The 23509-nt window shown below is 47.2% G+C and overlaps 1 protein-coding gene across 3 annotated transcripts in view; it reads right to left on the reverse strand.

The window, feature by feature from the left end:
* Positions 1-23509, reverse strand: part of IGF2R (insulin like growth factor 2 receptor) — a 315579-nt gene that overhangs the window by 208411 nt on the left and 83659 nt on the right. For all 3 annotated transcript variants that reach the window (XM_029596695.1, XM_029596693.1, XM_029596696.1), the window contains exons 9-12: positions 13446-13617; positions 8933-9036; positions 7640-7804; positions 394-546 (exon numbers count right to left, since the gene is read on the reverse strand). In XM_029596695.1, coding sequence (XP_029452555.1) covers positions 394-546; positions 7640-7804; positions 8933-9036; positions 13446-13617 — 594 coding nt within the window. The remainder of the gene's footprint in view (positions 1-393; positions 547-7639; positions 7805-8932; positions 9037-13445; positions 13618-23509) is intronic.

Consider the following 23509-nt stretch of genomic DNA (forward strand, 5'->3'; position numbering starts at 1 on the left):
AAAAAGGCATTATTAACCTGTACAATTTCAATTATAGCTTTTTCCAGGAACTAAAAGCTTCTTTTTGGTTTTTGGGGTGGGGTTTTTTTTTGTAGCTCTATAAAGGTTTTTCTTGGCATGCAAAAGGTCAAACATGCACATAATGCACAGTCAGCAAGAAAGCAGGTTATTTGTTACAGGTACCGATAATGAAATAGCTTGGAATTCTGCTACATTAGAAAGAGAGGTTAACAAAAGCAAACAGTGTTTATCTTCATGTCAGATCTCCCCCACAGGTCCATACTTAAAAGTTTTCATTTTGCAGAGCATAGCACACGTGTTCAAAGTCTTGCAATGAAAGTAAAAGTATTTTAATGCTCATTAATAGCTGGAACGTCTGAGTTTGAGACTCACCTACAGAACACACAGCAGCCTCCTCTGGACAGCCCGCAGCGACTCCTTTCTGAAGGACTTTGTGGCAGATGTTAATGAAGAAGCGAACGTCTTCTCTTCCTCCAGCACTGCTGCGGACTGCCTCCCAGTTATCAACAGATTGTCTGTCCGACCCTGGGGTAACAAAATCTCATTTCAGACAAGAGCACATGACCCAGGCTTGCCAAATCAGAAAACCCCCTCTAGCAGACAATGGAAATGACGCTACAAGTGGCCAGGCCCTGTTCCTAACACTTACTTCAAGGCTGGGGGCTGCAGACAGAGGAAAAAAAACCTGGCTCCCTATCCAAGGGAAAACTGAAAATGCAGTGGAAAATCCATCTGCTACTACTGGGTGAAGACTGAAGGTTCTTGTGCAACAGGATCTCATTGAGAACTAAGCAATCACAAAGTAGAAATAAAGCTTTCCACCCGGCTGACCAGGGTGGGCAAACGCGGCCCTAGGTCAAATCTGGCCCTACTCCTAATCAATTTGCCCCATTATCTCCAGCCCGCCAGTGCCTTGAAATGTCGTCATCAAACAATGGCCGGACATCATGGGCCTCTGTTGATGACATTGAGCTATGTGTCGGCAGCTGGTGCATGACATCTCCCTCAGAGGCATAGGAGCATAGAGCACTACAGCCCCAGGATCCGCCAATTAAAATAGAAGCAAGCATGGTCAGCGGGGCAGGAAGAGGATAAGCATTGCAGTCTCACTGGAATTGGCCGTCTGCTAACAGTGGACATAAGGAAGCCTCTGCAGCCCCATCCCACTGGCGGCTGAAGAAACAAGAGGCTGCACGTTAGGACCACTAGGAGTAAAAGCTTGAGCCCATCTTGTCGTCTATGCTGGCCTCAGGGTATCAAAAACTTGCGGGGGTAGCAATTTCTCTATGCTGATTCGTGATGCACGAGGTCAGCATGGAGGAAGTGCTAGACCTGCAAATTTTTAATTCTGTGGGGCCTGCAAAGAGGAGAAGCAGCAGCAGAAGGGGACTTCTGTAGCAACGACAAATGTCTCCTTCCCAAAAGCAGCGCAGTAGCAGATTAGTGAGAGAGGCTCCAAGGCTGCTGGCAAAAGAAAGAGGGAGCCTGCCTGGATGTGTATGAACGAATGGGAGTCTGCCTAGGGGTCTGTGTGCATGCGTGAGAATGAATGGGTGCATACCTAGAGGTCTCCATGTGTGTGTGAGAATGAATAGGGGCCTACCTGGGGGTCCGAGTGTGAGACAATGAAAGGGAGCTTGCCTGTGTGTGAGAGAATGAATGGGAGCTTGTCTGTGGGGAGAGGTGTTTGTGAGGGAGCCAGTGAGAGTGAGTGGCTGTGTATGTGAGTGAGACAGAGAAAGCGAGCGTGAGAGCGAGCATGTGTGTGTGAGAGAGCGCGGGCATGTGTGTGTGAGAGAGCACGGGCATGTGTGTGTGAGAGAGCGCGGGCATGTGTGTGATTGGGTGGTGCTGGAACACTGTATTGATGACAGACAGCATATGAATATGGGTGGGTGAGAGATCATGTGTGTGTGGGCAAAAGAAAGAGCATATATATGTGCAACAACCCCCCCACCTTCCTCTTGGCCTACTAATCCATGACAGTCTCAGAGCATCTGGAAATCAAATGTTTGCAGGTAATATTGAGTATTATTTGATGTGTGTTTCTGAAATATTTTATGGGTGTTTGGAACTTTTTTTTTTTAATTTTACCTATTTGATGTTAGTCTATTTGTTAACTGCAATAGTGCACCAAGAGTCTCTGACGCGGGGGGGGGGGGGGGGGGGGGGGGGGGGGGGGGGGGGGGGGGCGGCAATGGATTTGTGCACCTATCCAGAACCCCCACAACATCTTTCTTGTACTAATCAGTGGTGCTCTAGACAGAATTTGGGGGGAGGGGGGCCAAGCCAAAGTAATATTTCCACACATCATACCCACCTCCTTAGCATGGCCCCTGCCTTAAAACGGACTATAAAAAAACATCTCAATAAGAAAGTCCCATGGGTCTTCTATATAATTTTTTTTAAAAAGCTGGTCAGTTTCACTCTTCTAGTAAAATGGAGAGATTACTTACCTGACAATTTCGTTTTCCTTAGTGTAGACAGATGGACTCAGGACCAATGGGTATAGTGTACTCCTCATAGCAGTGGGAGACGGATCAGATTTCAATCTGACGTCAGCACTACATATACCCCGTGCAGGAAACTCTGCTCTTCAGTATTCTCCTTGAAAAGCAATAGTGGATATATGTGTGTTTTAATAACTTGATTAACTTGAACTAGTTGACGTGAATTGTAGCTGGAGAGCGCCAGTGTCGTCAACCAAGAAATGCAGACACCTGGTAGCTATGGGTGTCTTAACTAGGGGTAAGTCTGGCTTACCCATGCTTGTCTTGCTCTCGGGGATTGTTACCTGAGGTTTCCTTATTTTGAGGCAGCTGTGGGCAGGATACTGAGACCATCTGTCTACACTAAGGAAACAACATTATCAGGTAAGTAATTTCTCCATTTCCTAGTGTGTAGCAGATGGACTAGGACCAATGGGAAGTACAAAAGCTACTCCCGAATCGGGTGAGAGGCTGCCCGTGGCCCACTTAGTACTGCCCTTGCGAATGTTGTGTCCTGCCTGGCCTGAACATCCAGGTGGTAGAACCTCGAGAAGGTGTGAATGGAGGACCACGTCGCCGCCCGACAGATCTCGGTGGGTGACATCATCTTGGTTTCTGCCCAGGATACTGCCTGGGCCCTTGTGGAATGGGCCTTGACTTGTAGAGGTGGAGGCTTGCCTGCCTCTACGTAGGCCGCCTTGATTACTTCCTTGATCTAGCATACTATGGTTGCCCGCGAGGCTGCTTCCCCTTGTTTCTTCCTGCTGTGAAGGGCGAATAGGTGGTCCATCTTTCGTACGGATTCCGATCTTTCCAGGTAACGGACTAGGAGTCTGCCGACGTTAAGATGACGTAGGCGGCGTGAGTCTTCAGAGTCCTTATGCTCGTCTGGAGATGGCAGAGAGATGGTTTGGTTTAGATGGAAGTGAGAAACCACCTTTGGAAGGAAGGAGGGAACAGTGCATAGCTGTATGGATCCCGGTGTGAATCTGAGGAACAGTTCCTGACAAGACAGTGCTTGAAGTTCGGAGATGCGACGGGCTGAGCATATTGCCACTAGGAATGCAGTCTTCAAGGTCAGGAGCCGTAGGGACTGACCGCATGTAGGTGTGAATGAAGCTCCCACTAGGAAGTCGAGTACTAGATTGAGATTCCATAGGGCTACCGGCCACTTTAGTGGTGGTCGGATTTGCTTGACCCCTCTCATGAAGCGGGAGACATCTGGATGGGAAGATAGACTGATGCCGTCCCCTTTGGCTCTGAAGCAGGCCAGCATGGCCAGTTGAACCTTGGAGTTGAGAGACAACCCCTTCTTCAGGCCATCCTGCAGGAATTCCAGGATCATGGGAATTTTGACTGTCCGCAGCAGGATGTCACGGTCTTCACACCAGGCTTCGAATATTCTCCATATTCGTATATAAGTTAAAGATGTGGAAAACTTGCATGCTCAGAGCAGGGTGTCAATTACTGCCCTCAAGTATCCGCTCTTCTTCAGGCGAGTCCTCTCAATGGCCAGACCGTAAGAGAGAATCGAGTTGGGTCTTCGTGGAGGATCGGTCCTTGCTGGAGCAGGTCCCTGTATGGAGGTAGACACAGGGGGTTCCCCGCATGTCTGCATACCACGGCCTTCTTGGCCAGTTCGGGGCCACTAGAAGTACCTTGTCTTGCTCACTCAGGGTCAAGATAACTTTTTTTTAGTAATATTTTACTTTTTTCTTTAAAAAGCCATGAAAAGTCCTTGGGGGAGAGAGATCTTATATTACAACTTTGCCCAAGTCCAGGAGCCAAACAAATAACCGGTACTTAACTTCAATGTCGAAAACTGTACATTACCCAGACATGGCCATGTTTCAATAGCGTTCTGCCTCAGGGGGTCTTTTCAAACAATTTCCACATGCTCCTAGTCAGTCCTATTGAACTCTCCACTTCTCAAAATGCTCCCCGATGCTTTTAAGTGTCTATCTTTTACAATTATATAGAAAACTTACAAAATGGCATCTGTCTCTCTCTCATTCATGACGTCTACATGACGTCAGAATCTTCGGAGTTTAAATCAGAGAATACCAGTTAATGACCTCATTAAGACCTTTAGGTGCAATCACATCCAACTTAAAAATCCAAAATTGTTCTCTCTTATTCAAAAATGCCAATATATCACCTCCCCGCGAGGAGACATTAACTTGTTCTAGGATAAGCCATCACAGATCATTATACTGATGATTTTTTTCGATCCAATGAGCTGCTAGTGGAGCAGTCAATTTTTGAGTCTTAATGCAACTCTTATGTTCCACTAACCTTGTCCGAATATTTCGCTTAGTACGACCCACATATATTTTGTTACAAGGGCACTGTATGGCATAAATAACATTTGATGAATTACAATTTGTAGTGTGGTGCAAAATTATCTCGTGATTCGAACCAGGAACCTGCCACACTGATCCTTTCAGGCAAAGAGCACACATATCACACGCGCCAAACGGTGAAGTTCCTGAATGGCATTCATTCATTTGTTAGAGGCGGCACCAAAGCTCAGACCACTTTATCTCGTAAATTCCGGTGTCTAGAGAATGAAATCTGAGGTACAGATTGTAACACTTGATGTAGTGTTACTATTTCCCAGGGTTTACGTACAATGTTTACAACATCCTGCGCTTTATTACTGAACTGAAGTACTCATACTGTGCCTTCAAAATCCCTGGTAGCTTTATACCCCAGGAGAAACTCCCGGTTGGCGAAGAGAGCACGTTTATATGCTTGTTTAACAACAGCCCGGGGTAACCTTGTTGATCAAATCTTGCCCACATCGTTGAATCTTGAACTCGTTCACCGAAGAGCAGAGTCTTCTTAAACGCAGAAACCGACTGATAGGAAGGCTGTCTTTCAAATGTCTCGGGCGACAACTAAAATATTTCAAGAACTGATTTAGATCAGTCTCTTTTCTATACAGTGAAGTGGATAAACGATCTCCACATTTAGAAATGGTGATGTCAAGAAATGCCAGAGAAAATGCACTGAATTGTGCTGAAAATTTTAAATAGGTGCTTTGTTCATTCAACCACCCTACAAATTTATTTAATTCTGTGCAGGATCCCAACCAAATGAAAAAAATGTCAATTTAACGACGCCAAAGTTGGATATTTTTAAACCATTCAGACGGATAAATCACCCTCACCTCAAAGTCTGCAACAAATAAATTTGCTATATCTGGAGCTACTTGGCTCCCATTGCAACTCCTTTCACTTGAAGATAGAACTTCTCATCAAAACTAAAAAAATTTTTGAAGAGCACTAATTCAAGTAGAGATCACAAAAAATCTGTTGGAACCCTGTGGGGGCGTTCACGTGATTTCAAAATCTTTATCATCAAATCAAATGCTTCTTGCTGGGTTATATTCGTATACAACGACTCAACATCAAGAGTCACTAGAATGCAGTCTTGGGTAACAATATCACCTCCTCAATGAGGGCAAGCATTTGAGTTGTATCCTGAACAAAGGACTTAGTTTGAAGAACAAACGGCTTTAGAAAAAAATCCAAACAATTCGATAACGGTTCTAAAATTGAACCACGGCTTGCCACAATGGGCCGTCCTGGAGGGGCTTGTACATTTTTATGAATTTTGGGCAAAGTGTACATGACAGGACAAACAGGATCTTGCACCTTCAAGGCACAAACTTCACGACTGGACAAAAAAACCTTGGTACATAGCTTGATCAATAATCCCTTCTATGCATTTCTTAATTTCACTCGTGGGATCGCTGGTCAGAGGTTGATAATATCTAATATCATTCAATTGACGATATATTTCCTGCATATATTTGCCCCGATCCTGCAGCACGATCGCACCACCCTTATCTGCAGCCTTCACTATAATGTCTCAATTCTCAGCCAGTTGTTTAATAGCAATTTGTTGAAGCTGAGACCATTCATAAGACCTATACCTTGTTTTAAAATTGGGCTCATTTTCCATCATCTGAACATCACGGAGCACCAATTTCATGTAGGTATCTAAAGCAGAATCAATGGGTCCAGGGAGGACCCATCTGGACTTCGGTACAATAACAGACGTCATGAATGAGAGAGAGACTGACGCCATTTTGTAAATTTTCTATATAATTGTAAAAGATAGATAGGTGAAAGCATCGGGGAGCGTTTTGAGAAGCGGAGAGTTCAATAGGACCGACTAGGAGCATGTGGAAATTGGATGAAGAGACCCTCTGAGGCAGAACACTATTGAAACATGGCCATGTCGGAGTAATGTACAGTTTTTGACATTGACGTTAAGTACCGGTTATTTGTTTGGCTCCTGGACTTGGGCAAAGTTGTAATATAAGATCTCTCTCCCCCGAGGACTTTTCATGACTTTTTAAAGAAAAAAGTAAAATATTACTAAAAAAAACGTTTTCTTGACTCTGAGTGAGCAAAACAATTAAATTATAATAAAGTTGGAACAGAGGTCGATACGGCTTGTTGCTATTTACAAGCTGAGGTCATGAAGGTCCTACAAACCACCTGTTAAAAGATAAAAAAGTTATACCACTCGGGTTTTTTGGATATATGTGACACATTTTTAACATAACATTCTGATCTGGGCTCGTTGCTGAGGAAAGACGCCATCCCTAGATACCTGCCCGAAGGTGAAGCAGTTTCTCTGATTCTTCACAGATTGCTTCCTTTAGAAACTGATTTTTAAAGCTTTTTTTCTCTTATTCAATGTGCTATAAGTTGCTAAAAAAACAAACAAACATTAATGCAGGAGTCAGAAATGAGATCATCATCCACATTCCGGGTTTCTATTTCGTTTTTGGGGGAAATTTAAATGGTTTTGTTCTTAATCTGTGTTTTGTTTATTATTCACCTGCCGCACACTCAGGTAAGCAGCCACTGATGTCTCCTGGCCATTTTATGAAACACGGGCCACAAACAAAGTAAGCGACAGAACTCAAGTCTCATCGGCAACGTTGCAACCTAGAACTAGAGAAGATGCCGAGCGTTGGCAAATTCTGTAGCATTCACCTGCAAGAATCCCCCGACTGCTTTATTTGAAAAACAATTCTCTGAAAATGTGATAAAGAAGATCCTACAGAGTTGCACCGTACAACTACACCAACTACAACGTCAAGCTTCTACCTGCAACGCGGCTCAGAGGCGAGAGGTCATAATGCTTTTTGTCGTCGGTGACACTGCAAAGCAGGTCTTCCTTTTCCTTCACGCAGGCATACTTGGTGTCCCAGTCGAAGAAATATGTGCAGTCCACCTCGTGGTCAAATACCGGTGTTCCTTTTCCACTGTCAGCTGGTGAATTAAAAATAAAGATGAAACATTTAGTAGAACTAGAAAGGGTACAGAGAAGGGTGACCAAGTGACAAAGCAAATGCAATGGCTCCCTTATGGCTAAAAGGAGAAGAGATGGCTGAGGGGAGAAATGTCAGAGGTCTATAACATTAGTGGGGTGGAATGGATAAATGCAAATCATTTGTTTGCTCTTTTCAAAAAATAAAAAGGCTAAGAGACATCCATGAGGTTACTAAGTAGCACATTTAAAACAAATCAGAGAAAATATTTTTTTTCACTCAATGCACATTTAAGCTCTGGAATTCACTGCTGGAGGATGTGATAAAGGCAATTAATATAGTTGGATATAAAAAAAAAAAAAAGGTTTGGACAAGTTCCTGGAGGAAAAGTCCATAAACTATTATTAATCTGCTGGACTTGAGGAAAGCCATTGCTTATCCCTGGAATCCCTTAGAATTTATCTATTTGGGATCCTGAATTGGCTACTGCTGGAAACAGAGCTTGAAAGACCTCTGCAAAATATGTATCAAAAGACTTTTTTTTTTTTTTTAAATTTTGCTTCCCCCTCAACTAATTATAGGACCCCAAGACATTCAGAAACTTCAAACACACAGGCAAGCAGAAGATACATTATCAGAGTAAAAAACAAATATCATAGTATGACAGCTTACTACAGCTACTTATTATTTCACCGAGACTCTGAGTAATGGCACTGGAATAATAACAGATGCAAAATCACACCTAGTTTATAAGTGCAATATCACGGACGCCAAGCCCTTTGAATTAACATATTGTAAGTTTTTGTTCCATCAAACGAGGTGTTAAGCTTTCTGCCTGCAAGTTCAGGAGACCTCGTGCTCAAAACATGCACAAAAAACCCTCCAATGTGTGCATGTCAGGGGAGGATCCTTCTGACAGGGCTAGGAGCTTCAGTCTTTCCTATCACCTGACTTTCAGAATGTCTGGACTGCATCCGGGTATCTGGAGTACAAAAGAAGGGATAAGAAGCCCCGTCCCGCCCTCCCCTTCTTAAAGGATTACAGAGGTTTCTCTCCAGTACCGACAGCAGAGTAACCACCTCAGGGGGGTCTGTGGTGGCCCAGAAAAACGTCTCCCTCGTGTCCTCACCTGCTGTTTCATTACATTTAAAGTTTATGACCGTCATGCGCTGGAAGCCAGAGCTGCACCCATCTCCACCTGGCAAGGTTAACGTCAGGTCCCCATCAGAGTACCTGCATTTCACACAAAAGAAAAAAAAACGGCAAACTTAAGCAGATGTAGCCAACTCCCAGCCTCCCCACGCCTGTCCTCTGGGTCACGAGCTCTTCCCCCACTCCCTCCCCATAGCTGCAGCGCTAGCTACGTCTGCAAAACGTCAGGGCGCGGCTTCCTGGACTCCTAAAACCTCTCTCCGTATCAACAAGTTCCACTGCCGGTACCTTCTGGAAGGAAAGATCATTTGCTTCTTAACTTGGTCCCCGCTTCACACTTTACATTTATTACTGGTGGGAGCCCTGGAGGAGCTCCAGCACCGCCCAGCCACTTAAAGTCACCGAGGAGAAGCTTCCAAAAACTATCACTGAGCTAAAAAATAATTCCTAGCGGCCCACAGATTAAATAGAAAACCAGCAGGGGGGTTTGGCAGAGGTGGGGGGGGGGGTAGGGTTTAACTTTATGCTTTGCCACTGTGCTCAATCCCACCCCCGATGGAGACACCATGAATCCAGCTCGGCATCTGCGCACGTCACAGAGCAAACGAGGGCTTTGAAAAACGTTCACATCACCACTTTCAAAACATATTAAAACTGGTTCACAACTGGAACAAACATAAAAGCAACTCAATGCACATTTCTCACGTCAAGGTCTCTAGGGGGATTCATCCGTGGTTACCCTTGTCCTTTTGTCGGTGCCGCCTACACATCAAAGACCCTACTCGCATGCACATTTCTCAGTCAGGCCTGGGCAAACTTTCTGGCCCTGCATACACGGAGGTCTGCGCTGTCAGAGGGGGAGTGCTGGTCCCCCAGTTTCCAGAGCCGATGATGCGGATATCCAGGCCCAAGGTTCTTCCGTGGCCCGTAGCTTTCCCATCCTCTGCTAATGGAAGCCACAGCACGGGTGCTCTTCCATTCAAGGATGCTGCTACCTTATAATGTTCCCGAAAGATGGGGCAGGGGCGATCACAGGCAACTTTCCCTTCATTATCTGCCACGTGCCAAACACCGAGTTATAGACTCTGTTCCATGGTATTGAAATCATAGGAAATACTATTTTCATCAGCAGTTTTTACAGACTTTTGTTACAGTTTTTCACGTGGGATGTAAATAAAATTTATTTACATGTACTAAGAGTTACAGAGCCTTGATGTTAATGTAAGTGACAGGTGTCAGCGAGACCTTGAAAGGTCACCACGGGTCCTTCTCAATCACACCCCAATAATATGTATTTTTCAGTATTTTCTTTTACTGCAAGTAGAACAAATTGTGTAACTAATGCTTTTTAAAACCTATCCAGCCATGTGCCCAGGCTACAAACCTGCCAGCAACTGTTTCATTAGCCAAGAACGTTTCAGGGGTTAAAGGCAACGAGACGCCAGCTGAAGTCCATTTTCATTGCCTTTAACCCCTGAAGCAGTTCTTTGCTAACGAAACATCAGCCGAGGTCAAGTTTGTAGTCTAAGCACGTGGTTGGAGAGTTTTTTTTTAAAAAAAACATTATTCTTGTGTAGCCCCAACCCAGGAAGCTGCCCAAAGATTTACTGTCCCTCTGGGGCTGAGTTGGGGGGGGGAGGGGGGGTAAACTCCCTGCAGGACCCAGAGTGCTAGGGGTAAGGGGCACTTTTTTGTCCCACTGAGTATGCTGCCGGGCAAACACTGGAGGCTCTGGGTTTAAGCACTTTACTGGTGGGTACTCGGCAGGATACCCTCCCCAGCTCCACAGAGGGTTTTTTTTTTTTTTACTTTTCCCTCTATCTGTGCAGGGATCTCATTACCCTTTTCACCAGAATGGGAGAGGTTAACACACTGAGTTGCACCTCCTCTCTCTCTCCTCGAGAGTTGAAGACTAAGTGGCTGTTCCTAAAAGCCTCTACAGGTTCTCCGCTCACAGTTAGTTTGTCCGATTGCCTTTTCTTTCTCTCTCTGGAACAAGCCAGCTCCAGTTCTTCCTTAGGTGTGCAGGAAACCTCCTTCCTGATCTCTCCTACACGAATCCTTCTTCCCCAAAGTCAGGTAAAAACACCAGAAGGTCCTGGCACCGGGTCACCCCCAGCCTTCTGTCCTCACAGATCCTTCCCTAGCCTGGGACTGCAAAAGAGAGGGTTCCCTGTGCCCTCCCCCTCCCCCCAGGCAGTGTCCAGCGGTCTCACCAGGCTTCTTGCAAATTAAGTCTCTGAAAATCCCAAAACAACAACAACCTGGGATACACTCCCTAACCCCCAGGGAGTGGACAAGAGGGCAAATCCCAGACCCGTCTCAGATTCCAAGCAGGGCGTGCTTGAGTCCTAAGCAGTAAAAGGCTCCACACACCTCCTATCGCTACAAAAATCAGCTACACTGACCCCAGAGCTGTCAGAGAGAGGGTCTCTGTAGCACACGGCACCTCCAGGCACCAGTCCAACCTCCAAATGGGTTCACCCAGGGCGTTTCTGGTAATGAGCCCGGCGAGGGCCATTACACTTGCATTAAAGAAGACTGAATAATACACTTTAGGGCCAATGCAATAAATCTGCGTAGAAACCGGGCGCTGAACAGTTAGCGCCCGCTTTCTTAACGTGCCCCAGGCACCCCCAAGGGGACGCCATGCAATATTTAAATTAGCGGGTCGCGTTAGCAAGGGGGCGCTAGGGTCGCTTGGGTGGCGCTAGCGCATCCCAGCTAACGAGAACTCGATCTGTTTTCGTGACTCGCCCGCCCGCCGGCAAGGAAAACAAACGCCAAGGGTTCAGGAAGCGACCGCTTGTCAGTTGAGCGTCCGTTTCCTGAACCCGACGGTCTATATTTTTTTTCCCTACATTTTTCCTCCTACTTACTATCACAACGACATTAAGTAGGAGGCAGTACAGAAAAGCAATTTTTTCTGCTTTTCCGTACTTGTTTTAGATGCGCTCAGCTACTAACGCACTGGGTTTTTTTTCGCATCGGGAGCCTCATTCCCATGCACGTGATGAGCGCTATCAGATTCACTGCGCGTTGGACGCGCGCTGAATATGCGCTAAGCCCCTTATTGCATTAGGGGATTGATTAGCGCCTGTTCCACCCGCGTCCGGCTGCAGCGCGCCGTATTGCATCGGCCCCTTTATCGGGTGCTTGATCGAGACGACCAGCAATGATCTTGTGTTTCGGCTTGCTGCCACCCATCACTTACACTGACGACATAGTGACAGTGGGTTCCACAACCCTTGTTACGTAGCTCTCAGCCTATGCTCACATTCTATCTCAGCTACGATCGTACACTTTCCTTTGGTTTGTGAATAACATTTATTTACCAGGCCGGCACAGAGAGCAGTGCGGTGCCACAGACCCGCACAGGTCTTTCACTCCCTGGGGTCAGCTGGGGAAGCTGCAGAGGCGGCACTCCAGCCCCAAGAGAAAGGGCGTTCCAGTCATTGCACAATGGCCCCAGGAAGGGCTCTGGTGCGTTCTCCCCCCCCCCCCTCCAATCTCCAGGGGACTCTCCTTGTAATCAGTGGGTTATGTGAGCTGGGAGGAGGGGGGAACAGTCACAAATGGAGGATCATAGTGCCGGCTTCCACCTGGCACATTCCTTTCTACTCATTTGTCTATATACTTTCGGTTTTATACCAACTTCCCTTATCACCTTTTTCTCCTCCTCCCTTTCATTTTATTTATTTAATTCTTTTCTACGCCGACATTCATGACGCCCGTCATATCACATCGCTTCACATCGAACAAGGGTAAATCAACATTAACTTAATCGCAGCTAGGAAGCTACGGAGAGGGTTAAGAGAAGAGGTGAGTTACGATGAACGAGGGTTAGAGAGTAAGGAGAGAAGGAATAATTGAGTAGTAGTAATATATGTTTTCCCCTCTCAATGCTATCTCCTCCTCCTGCCACCACGCATATCCCTCCTCCCAGACTTTTTCCTGCCTTTCCTCCTCCTAGACCCCTCCAGATTCCTTTTCATCTCTGCTCTCTGTCCATCTTCACTTTTACTCATAGTCCCTTTTCCTTTGCTCTTTATCTTCCGGCCACCTCACAAGTCCCACTTTGTACCTCCAATCTCTGCCTTCCATTCTTCTCCCTCTTTGCTTTTCTTACAGTTTATTCATTGCTCTGCTCCCTGTGGTGGTGGTGGTGGTGGTGAGCAATGATATTTTGTTGTGATCCCTAAGCAGAAGGAAGTTTCTTCCTCCCTGTCCAGGTCACGAGTTCAAAGAGGAGAGAGAATCAGCAGCAGGACAGCAAGAAGCAGTGAATGTTTTTTCCTTTTGTGCCATTCAGAGCCCTGAAGAGCACAAATAAGGCTTCACCAGACACATCAGTAGGCGCTGAAGGGCAATGTCACTGGTTCAGAAGAGTGGTTACCCCCAGCAGCAGAACTTGGAGGCAGGACACGTCCTATAGCAAGGCCCAGAAGTGAGCAGGGCATGTCAGAGACCGCACAGAAACTCTCAACTACCTGAGAATTTGGTTCTTGGATCTGCCAGTAACCTTCGCCTTGCTCTCCGTCTGTTTCACTTGGCAAGAAGAAACCTTTTCACCTTCACAGCCGCGGATATGCAGGTCGCCGCACACATTCAGGTAGTAATAATATTCCTTTCTCTCGTCCGACGTAGAATAAGATGGCTCCCCTAAGGGGGGCAAAAAAAACACAACTGAATTACTATAGAGCTGCCGAAAAGCATTGGGAGTACTGCTATAAAGCGAAACACAAACCTCACCCATTCAGGAAGAAAAAGGCATCGCCAGTCTAAGCTGGTCTGAGGTTTAGGGTTGGGGGTCAAACCTAGATCTCCCCATCCGACATCCCTGAAAACAGTTTATACAAGTCAAAAGGAGGAGCCTTAAAAAAAAAAAAAAAGGTCCGAAGGCTGGGGCATGGCTTTGAGTCCCAGCATATGACCATGAAAGGATGCTTCAGCCTGCAGACTCCAGGAAAAAGGTGCACTAATGTGGAAACGTTAAAAAAAAAATAAGCACATTAAAAGACATGAGCAATGCCTACATGCACAAACAAATCCACTTGTGCTACATTACTAGAGTCTAACACAACAGTAAACCGCTGTCTCCTACAGATTACACAATTAAGTAGTAAAGAGTGTTATACGCTACACATAGACAGATACAGTATTACTGGTTAACAACCAAATGTGCACAATAATTGTTTGTGGCTTACATGTTACTGCTTCGAGATGTTACATTTTCAAATTATTCAAATTCTGGCCGATAGAGTACAGTGCGCTCCAGTTAGACCAGGTTTGGCCATGCGTTTGACGCGCTAGCTTTACCCCTTATACATTAAGGGGTAATAGCGCGTCAAAAACGCGCGGCCAACCCCACCCCCCCCCCGCCAAAACTAATAGCACCCACAACATGCAAATGCATGTTGTGGGTGCTATTAGTTATTCCCGTGCGATCCAGAAAGCAAATTGTGCACAAAGCCGCACATTTTACTCTCAGAGATTAATGCCTGCATTTATTTCTGCCGGCACCAGGGAAGTGTACAGAAAAGCAGAAAAAACTGCTTTTCTGTACACCCTCCGACTTAATATCATAACAACATTATGTTGTGTCCCTTTCCGCAACTCAAAGGAACTGCTTTTCACCTTACTGCACTCTGATAAAAATAAAATAATAATAATAATAAAAAATTGCTTAATCGTATACACAATGTAAATTTGTATATAATTCCTACCTTGTAAGCACTCTCTCCTGCTTATTTGCCCCTCTCTCCAGTTAGAAATTGTTTAACCTATCCTTCCTTTTCTAACAGCCTAGTTCCACTTTCCCTGTTATAATGTAACTTTTTTGCTTTCATTGTTAACTGTTTTCCCCCAGTTTACTGTAAACCGGTACGATAAGACCTTGTCTTGAGCATCGGTATATTAAAAGAATTTAAATAAATAAATAAATAAACATTAAGTGGGAGGCCCCAAAATTAAAAAAAAAAAAGATTAAAAATTAAAAAAAAATCTTTAAATTGGCCCGCAGCCTGTGGGTCGGAAGACCGACGCTCAATTTTGCCGGTGTCCGTTTTCCGAACCCGTGGCTGCCTGCAAAATTGAGCGTCGGCTGTCAAACCCACTGACAGCTGCCTCTTTTTACCACGAGCCTGAGAGTAGAACACAAAAACATGAACATACGAACTAAGATTCATGCACACACAGAAAACACACTGTGACCTCTGATGTACCGGGTTGGCAGATAAACAGCCCCGACAAGGCCCTTGTTTCGCCAAATAAAGCTTCCTCAGGGGGAACCCCTGGTGCTGTAGATACCACAAAAAAATCTATTGTGTAAAATATTTAATTGTCTGCGAGCTGCAGCAGAACCTGTAGAGTACTATCCAAGTGTGTTGTAATTTTTTCTTTGAACACCACACTGGTAACGAAGAATAGAAGGTCAACGCTGAAGTCATTTAAATATCAAAACGTAGCTATAACCATGGCAGGAACGCGCTGAAGGAAGTGAATTCCGTGCCGGGCAACCGAGGTTGAGAGAGCCATGAACACTAAGGAGAGCCACCCGCTCACTACAGCAGGGAGAGTCTCAGCAGGCACTCGGTGTTACTGCACTGTCAACTCAAGATCTCAAACACCATGCCAGGCAGCCTCCCTCCTGCTACAAGATCTCATACACCATGCCAGGCAGCCTCCCTCCTGCTACCAGATCTCATACACCATGCCAGGCAGCCTCCCTCCTGCTACCAGATCTCATACACCATGCCAGGCAGCCTCCCTCCTGCTACCAGATCTCATACACCATGCCAGGCAGCCTCCCTCCTGCTACCAGATCTCATACACCATGCCAGGCAGCCTCCCTCCTGCTACCAGATCTCATACACCATGCCGGGCAGCCTCCCTCCTGCTACCAGATCTCATACACCATGCCAGGCAGCCTCCCTCCTGCTACCAGATCTCATACACCATGCCAGGCAGCCTCCCTCCTGCTACCAGATCTCATACACCATGCCGGGCAGCCTCCCTCCTGCTACCAGATCTCATACACCATGCCAGGCAGCCTCCCTCCTGCTACCAGATCTCAAACACCATGCCAGACAGCCTTCCTCCTGCTACCAGATCTCATACACCATGCCGGGCAGCCTCCCTCCTGCTACCAGATCTCATACACCATGCCAGGCAGCCTCCCTCCTGCTACCAGATCTCATACACCATGCCAGACAGCCTCCCTCCTGCTACCAGATCTCATACACCATGCCAGACAGCCTCCCTCCTGCTACCAGATCTCATACACCATGCCAGACAGCCTCCCTCCTGCTACCAGATCTCATACACCATGCCGGGCAGCCTCCCTCCTGCTACCAGATCTCATACACCATGCCAGACAGCCTTCCTCCTGCTACCAGATCTCATACACCATGCCGGGCAGCCTCCCTCCTGCTACCAGATCTCATACACCATGCCAGACAGCCTCCCTCCTGCTACCAGATCTCATACACCATGCCGGGCAGCCTCCCTCCTGCTACCAGATCTCAAACACCATGCCAGACAGCCTTCCTCCTGCTACCAGATCTCATACACCATGCCGGGCAGCCTCCCTCCTGCTACCAGATCTCATACACCATGCCAGGCAGCCTCCCTCCTGCTACCAGATCTCATACACCATGCCAGGCAGCCTCCCTCCTGCTACCAGATCTCATACACCATGCCAGGCAGCCTCCCTCCTGCTACCAGATCTCATACACCATGCCAGGCAGCCTCCCTCCTGCTACCAGATCTCATACACCATGCCGGGCAGCCTCCCTCCTGCTACCAGATCTCATACACCATGCCAGGCAGCCTCCCTCCTGCTACCAGATCTCAAACACCATGCCAGACAGCCTCCCTCCTGCCACCAGATCTCAAACACCATGCCAGGCAGCCTCCCTCCTGCTACCAGATCTCATACACCATGCCAGACAGCCTCCCTCCTGCTACCAGATCTCATACACCATGCCGGGCAGCCTCCCTCCTGCTACCAGATCTCATACACCATGCCAGGCAGCCTCCCTCCTGCTACCAGATCTCATACACCATGCCAGGCAGCCTCCCTCCTGCTACCAGATCTCATACACCATGCCGGGCAGCCTCCCTCCTGCTACCAGATCTCATACACCATGCCAGGCAGCCTCCCTCCTGCCACCAGATCTCATACACCATGCCAGGCAGCCTCCCTCCTGCTACCAGATCTCAAACACCATGCCAGACAGCCTCCCTCCTGCCACCAGATCTCAAACACCATGCCAGGCAGCCTCCCTCCTGCTACCAGATCTCAAACACCATGCCGGGCAGCCTCCCTCCTGCTACCAGATCTCAAACACCATGCCAGACAGCCTCCCTCCTGCCACCAGATCTCAAACACCATGCCAGGCAGCCTCCCTCCTGCTACCAGATCTCAAACACCATGCCGGGCAGCCTCCCTCCTGCTACCAGATCTCATACACCATGCCAGGCAGCCTCCCTCCTGCTACCAGATCTCATACACCATGCCAGGCAGCCTCCCTCCTGCTACCAGATCTCAAACACCATGCCAGGCAGCCTCCCTCCTGCTACCAGATCTCAAACACCATGCCAGGCAGCCTCCCTCCTGCTACCAGATCTCATACACCATGCCAGACAGCCTCCCTCCTGCCACCAGATCTCAAACACCATGCCAGGCAGCCTCCCTCCTGCTACCAGATCTCAAACACCATGCCAGGCAGCCTCCCTCCTGCCACCAGATCTCAAACACCATGCCAGGCAGCCTCCCTCCTGCTACCAGCACACACTACAGCCCAAGAACTAAACAAGAGACTCCTCATTCCATCAACTGCTTATTAACCCCTGGTCTGCCAATTCACCCTGGAACAATAACGGAGCAATAGTTTTCAATACAATATTTTGAAGAAATAGGGTCAAACAAGTTGTAAGTGATATTTTTATACTGGACAAACTTAAGAGACCTGTAATTCGTTTTCAAGAGTTTACTTTCCTTAATCAGCTCAGGGAATATAACTCTCAAAGACCAGACACAAATGTGTTATGTTAGCCCACTAAAAGAGTATTGACTACAGCTTGTTTGCTGATATTTATTTCTATATAACCAAGCAGACTAGCACAGCAACGATTCTTTGCACAATCCAATATTTTCAGACTTTAGTAATTGTTAACCTTCTATTCAACTCATCTAGACTTGGAGACATTCTGCACAGCTGTTCTGTGCAGAATTTGTGAAAAGCTGGCTCCACAAGCCTGCATGAAGAGCAAGATGCTGTGAACTGGCAAGCACGAGGAGCCAGTGCAGCTGAGCCTGGAGTGGCGTGCGGGGCTCTGCAAACCTGCAGAAGAGGAGAAGCCAGTGCAGTCTGCTTCTTGCACAGCGGGGCTCGCAGAAAGCTTGTCACATGTTACCTGTTCTCTTAAGGCAGAGAGCTCAGGCATTGCACCCCTTACATTATGTGGCTGATGTAATTAGCTGAGCATTAAAAACTATGAGCTGAAATTCAGTATACACTTTAATGCAGAACCTTTTTTTTTTTTGATGCAGTGAGAGCTAATACTATGCTAATGCATCAGAAGTTTTAAAAAAATGTGCACAAACCAGAAAATGTGCGCAAAGGCAATGCTTAGTGCACTGAAAAACATGATTTATGAGCATAAAAAGCGAAGCTGCTTACCTGTAACAGGGGTGCTTCTAGGACAAACCCCGCAAAGCTCAGGTCTCCCTCTGAGGGAGCGGGATCTGACGGAAGATCATCGGAATCCGCTGAAGAGGCATCGGAGGTATCAACTCCCCAAGAGTCAAAGAGGTCCTCGGGCTCATCGAGGCTGCCTCGAGATGGAGGACGGGGAGCACTGAGCTCATCCCGGGGCAGAGGCACCAAAGGCCCCGGGGCCATTGGAAGACCTGAGGGCCCAGGCACCGGCCCTAGCACGGGGCGGGGCACGAGGGGTTCCAGTGGTGCAGAAGGCACTGACGGACCCTCGTTCCCGACAAGGATTGGCTCGGACGCCTTATGCTTCGGTTTCTGGCAGACCACAGAGGAATAAGCAGGGTGCCGGCAGCAATTGTGTCAGGAGGATACTGAGGAGGTCATCGAGTTGGTCCAGCAACGGCTCCAACCCAGACTCCACATCGGTATCAGCATTGCCGCGGGCATCGGTGATGACAGCGGAGTCGGGAAGGGGACCAGCATCGGTGGCGGGAGCACCAGCTCCCTGTCGAGCAAAGCTAGGTGCACCAGACCCTCCAGTTCCTCCTCGAAAGCCTCTGCTGAAAGGGCAGGCTGAGAGGGGAGTCCAACTCTTCCTTGGGACCTCAAGGAGGCTCCATGCCCAACACCGGGATCGGAGTGGCCAGCCTCAGGCTACCAGACTCTAAGGAGGATGGGGCCTCCTCTCCTCGAGGCCGCCTCGGGGGCAAGGCATCAAGCAGCGTGCCAGCCCAATTACGGCACCGTGCAAGGACAGAGACCGGTGACGGTGTTTCCGAAACTTCCCATGGTGCTCGGGCCCGGTCTTTCCCCGGCACCGAGGACAACGATCCAGAAATCCGTGATTTCGAGAAGACAGACACGGGTCGATCCCCGGAGCCTCGGGGAAGGAGTGGCCACCGAAGGGTCGAGGGCAAACGGTTCCCGGCGAAGGCATCGATGCTGGGGTGGAGGGGTCGGACTTACCCGACCCTAAAACCTTCTCCATCTTATCTAGCCTGGCCCGACATCCTTTTGGAGTCATCTGCTCGCACAGTTCGCAGCCCCGAACATCGTGCGATGCCGCCAGGCACAGGATGCACACCTTTTTACACCGGGCCCTATGAAAGCACAGTGCAGAAAAACGACAGCTGATCTGGGTTGGTGAGGACACAGAAAGGACAAGGGAACCGGCTGGTGGGGGCTGACAGACTGGGGGGACTGCGTTGGGCAAGAGTGTGCCGAGGGGAGAGAGAGAGAAGGAAGAAAGAGCTCTACTACTTTATAGTTATAGCTTCTGGTTTTTGATCCACAGAGCCCAGGAGAAGCTGCAGGCAGCACCAACTTTTCTTGCTTGGCAGCTGACATTTATTGACACTGGTGTGGTGCTACAAATATTGGCAAGACGAGAGCCCTGCTTGTAGCCTGGAGCTTCCTGTGCACTGCTAAAGTAAAATCCTCCAAAAGCAGAAGTCCTAGTCCTGGTGCACCACTGCTGTCCTCCTGAGGGGATTCTGCACCAGAAACTAAAATCCCGCATGTCTGAGTAGGAAATTGTAAATTACTGCTCAAAGAGAGAGATTATGTTACGTTATTTAGCTAAATTCAGCATGCAGGAGAAGTTATCTTTTCCTATTTCTTTCTTAAACCTTCAATTCCTCTTCTGTTTTCACTTCTCCAGCCTCTCTTTATTCGTTTTCCCTTTCCACGTTTCTTCTCCCCGTTGATTTCTAAGTTTCCTTCCATTGCCCATTCTGTTCTCTCTCAGCCTTTCCTGTAGATGTTTCCAGCCTGCAGCCATTTCTTCTACTTTGGTTTCTCTTTATCCTACCTATAACTTTCATTCTCTTCTCCCCCTCTCTTCATGCACATCCTTACTCTTCCCTTCACTTACAGTATTTTTCGCTCCATAAGACACACCTAGGATTCAGAGGGGGAACATTTTTTTTTAAATGGTGCGCTAAACCGGCTCTGTTCCCGGGCGTCTGTGCGTCTTATGGAGCAAATTACGGGAGGGCATAAAATGTTTTTTTTGTCCCCATCCCAACCCTTTAAATTTAATTTACTACAACCCCCCCACCCTCCTGACCCCCCAAGTCTTGCCAAAAGTCCCTGGTGGTCCAGCGGGGGTCTGGAGCGATCTCCTGCACTTGGGCCGTCGACTGCCAGTATTCAAAATGGCACCGATAGCCTTTGCCCTTACTATGTAACAGGGGCTACCGGTGCCATTGGTCAGCCCCTGTCACATGGTAGGAGCACAAGATGGCGCCGGACATCCATTGCTCCTACCATGTGACAGGGGCCGACCAATGGCACCGGTAGCCCCTGTTACATAGTAAGGGCAAAGGCTATCGGTGCCATTTTGAATACTGGCAGTCGACGGCCCAAGTGCAGGAGATCACGCAAGACCCCCTCTGGACCTCCAGGGACGTTTGGCAAGACTTGGGGGGTCAGGAGGGTGGGGGGTTGTAGTAAATTAAATTTAAATGGTTGGGATGGGGAATGGGGACAAAAAAAAAAATTGGTTGTAGTTAGTTTTTTTTTGTTTTGTTTTTTTAATATTCGCTCCATAAGACGCACGGATGTTTTCCCCCCACTTTTGGGGGAAAAAAAGTGCGTCTTATGGAGCGAAAAATACGGTATATCCCTTCTCCCTACACTGTTCCCCATCTCGCATATTCTGCTTTCCTACTGCATACCCCTCATCTCTCTTCTTCTCCACCCTCTCTCCCCTCCACCTTCCCCTACCTACACTCATCTCTCCTTCCCCCTTCATCCTCCCATTTCCCTCACATCTCTTTCCCTCCCTCCTGTCACCTTCCCCCTCACTTGCAAACTTTTTCTCCACCTTTCTCTTCCTCTCTCCTATATCTCCCTACCCTCCTTTCCAGTGAACACCTCCCCATCCAGCTCATCTCTCGCCTCCCTCCATCTTTTTCCGTCTTTCTACCCCCCATATCCCCCTCCACTTTTCCACCACTCTCCTCCTCATCTTTCCTCTTCTCACCTTCCTACAGAGCCAGCAGCACTGACCACAAGGACTCAGAGGATGCACAATGCTGCCAGTCCCCCTATCCCCCTTACCCTTCTACCAATGCACTTCTACTTTGAAACAGGAAGCAGTCTTGTAGAAGAAGGGGGTGCGCATCTTCCAAGTCCCCATAGCCCATCCTGCTAGGATTGGTCTATGAGTCCAACATCCATGCAGCCATAACTGCTCATCCTGGCATCGGCCTGAATTAGCTTTGGGGGTGTGACAGGTATAGTTTCTCACCCACACATACCTTCTCCCTCTCTATCCAGGCTTCACCCCAGTGACTTCCTCTCCGCCCCCCCCCCCCCCAATACTCACGCCTTCCTTCTATCTGTTCAACATCCCATAGGATCTAGAGACTCAGGCCACCTTCTCCATCCTGAGGCAAGCCACATGGCCCAGACACGAGCCACGTTTTCTCCTTCCAGCTGCACAGCTAGATTTGCTGATCTCACAGTTTGAGATTTCCAGGGTTTCTCTGGAGACCCAGCGATCTGTACAAAATCTTGGAGGTCTCCAGATGAAACTCGAGGAGTTGCCAGAAACTCAGAGCAGGGGCAGCATGGAGCACAGCTGCTCCTACTTGTCGGTCACAAACCACCCTACATTGGAGCTGGTTCTGTCACCATGCTCGATACTGTTCATGCAGCTCCACCATTGCTCTCTGCTTCAATGGCAGTGGGAAAAGGGGAGTTGGATTCAGACAGCAACCAACCAGGGCCGTGACTTTTACAGTTTGGGGAACAAATAAACATGAGGGTAACTTGCTGATGCGGCTTTTACTATTTTTTTTTTTTTTATTTTTAATTATTTTAAACTATACAGCAAGTCAACCAAACTTACAGAAAATGAAAATGCATTTTTACATCCATAATCAAAAAATCAATAGCAAATGATATATCCAACAAAATCAAATATAATGCATTTCCCTTTAAGGAAACTTTTTGAGAGGCAGAAAATAGGAAGAATAATTATGAAACATATAATGCAAGTATTAGGCAATAGCATAGATTAAAGACCGTCATTCCTATTATGATCCTTACTCTAAGGTTTTAATCCGGGGATAACAATAACCCTCCTAGCATTTAGGAAAGATCTTAATTGCTCGGGGTAGAAAAAAATATAGCATTCCTTTGGAGATTTTATGATACACTTACACGGATATTTTAACACATTTATTTATTTATTTAAGGTTTTTATATACTGGCATTCATGATAAAATCACATCATGCTGGTTTACATTAAAACAGTGGTGCATAGAAAGAAAAAACAAACTAACTGTAGTGCGGAAGAAAGCAGTTACAAAAAACAGGGATGCTTAAACTGGGAGAGGAAGGAAAAAGAAAAGGTTAATATATGAGAAACATATGAGAAACCTAGAGCAAGCACTTGTGATCTCATTGCAAGAAATTCACGTCTCCTGTCTTGAGTGACAGGAGCAAAATCTGGAAATGCACGAATCCGTGATCCTCGAAAATGGAGATCAACATTTCTAAAATATCTTTTCATAATTTCTGTAATATCTTTTTCAATTATGAAGGATACTAAAAGAGTAGCACATTCATAATATTCAGTGGTTGAGTCCTCCAAGAACTTGGTCAGATTCCCTTTATTCATATCAGCTTGTTGTATTTCTCGGTTTCTTGTGGATACAGGTAAATAATATAGTTTATTCACTGAAGTTGTTTCTTCCTCAAATTTCAACACTTCTTTGAAATATTTCTTAAGGGTAACAAGGTAATTCTCCAACAATTTTCGGGAAATTTAGAAATCTTAAATTCAGATGTCGCGAGTGATTTTCTAAATGTTCCAGTCTTCT

Source organism: Rhinatrema bivittatum, chromosome 3, assembly GCF_901001135.1.
Source record: "Rhinatrema bivittatum chromosome 3, aRhiBiv1.1, whole genome shotgun sequence".
Classification (NCBI taxonomy): domain Eukaryota; kingdom Metazoa; phylum Chordata; class Amphibia; order Gymnophiona; family Rhinatrematidae; genus Rhinatrema; species Rhinatrema bivittatum.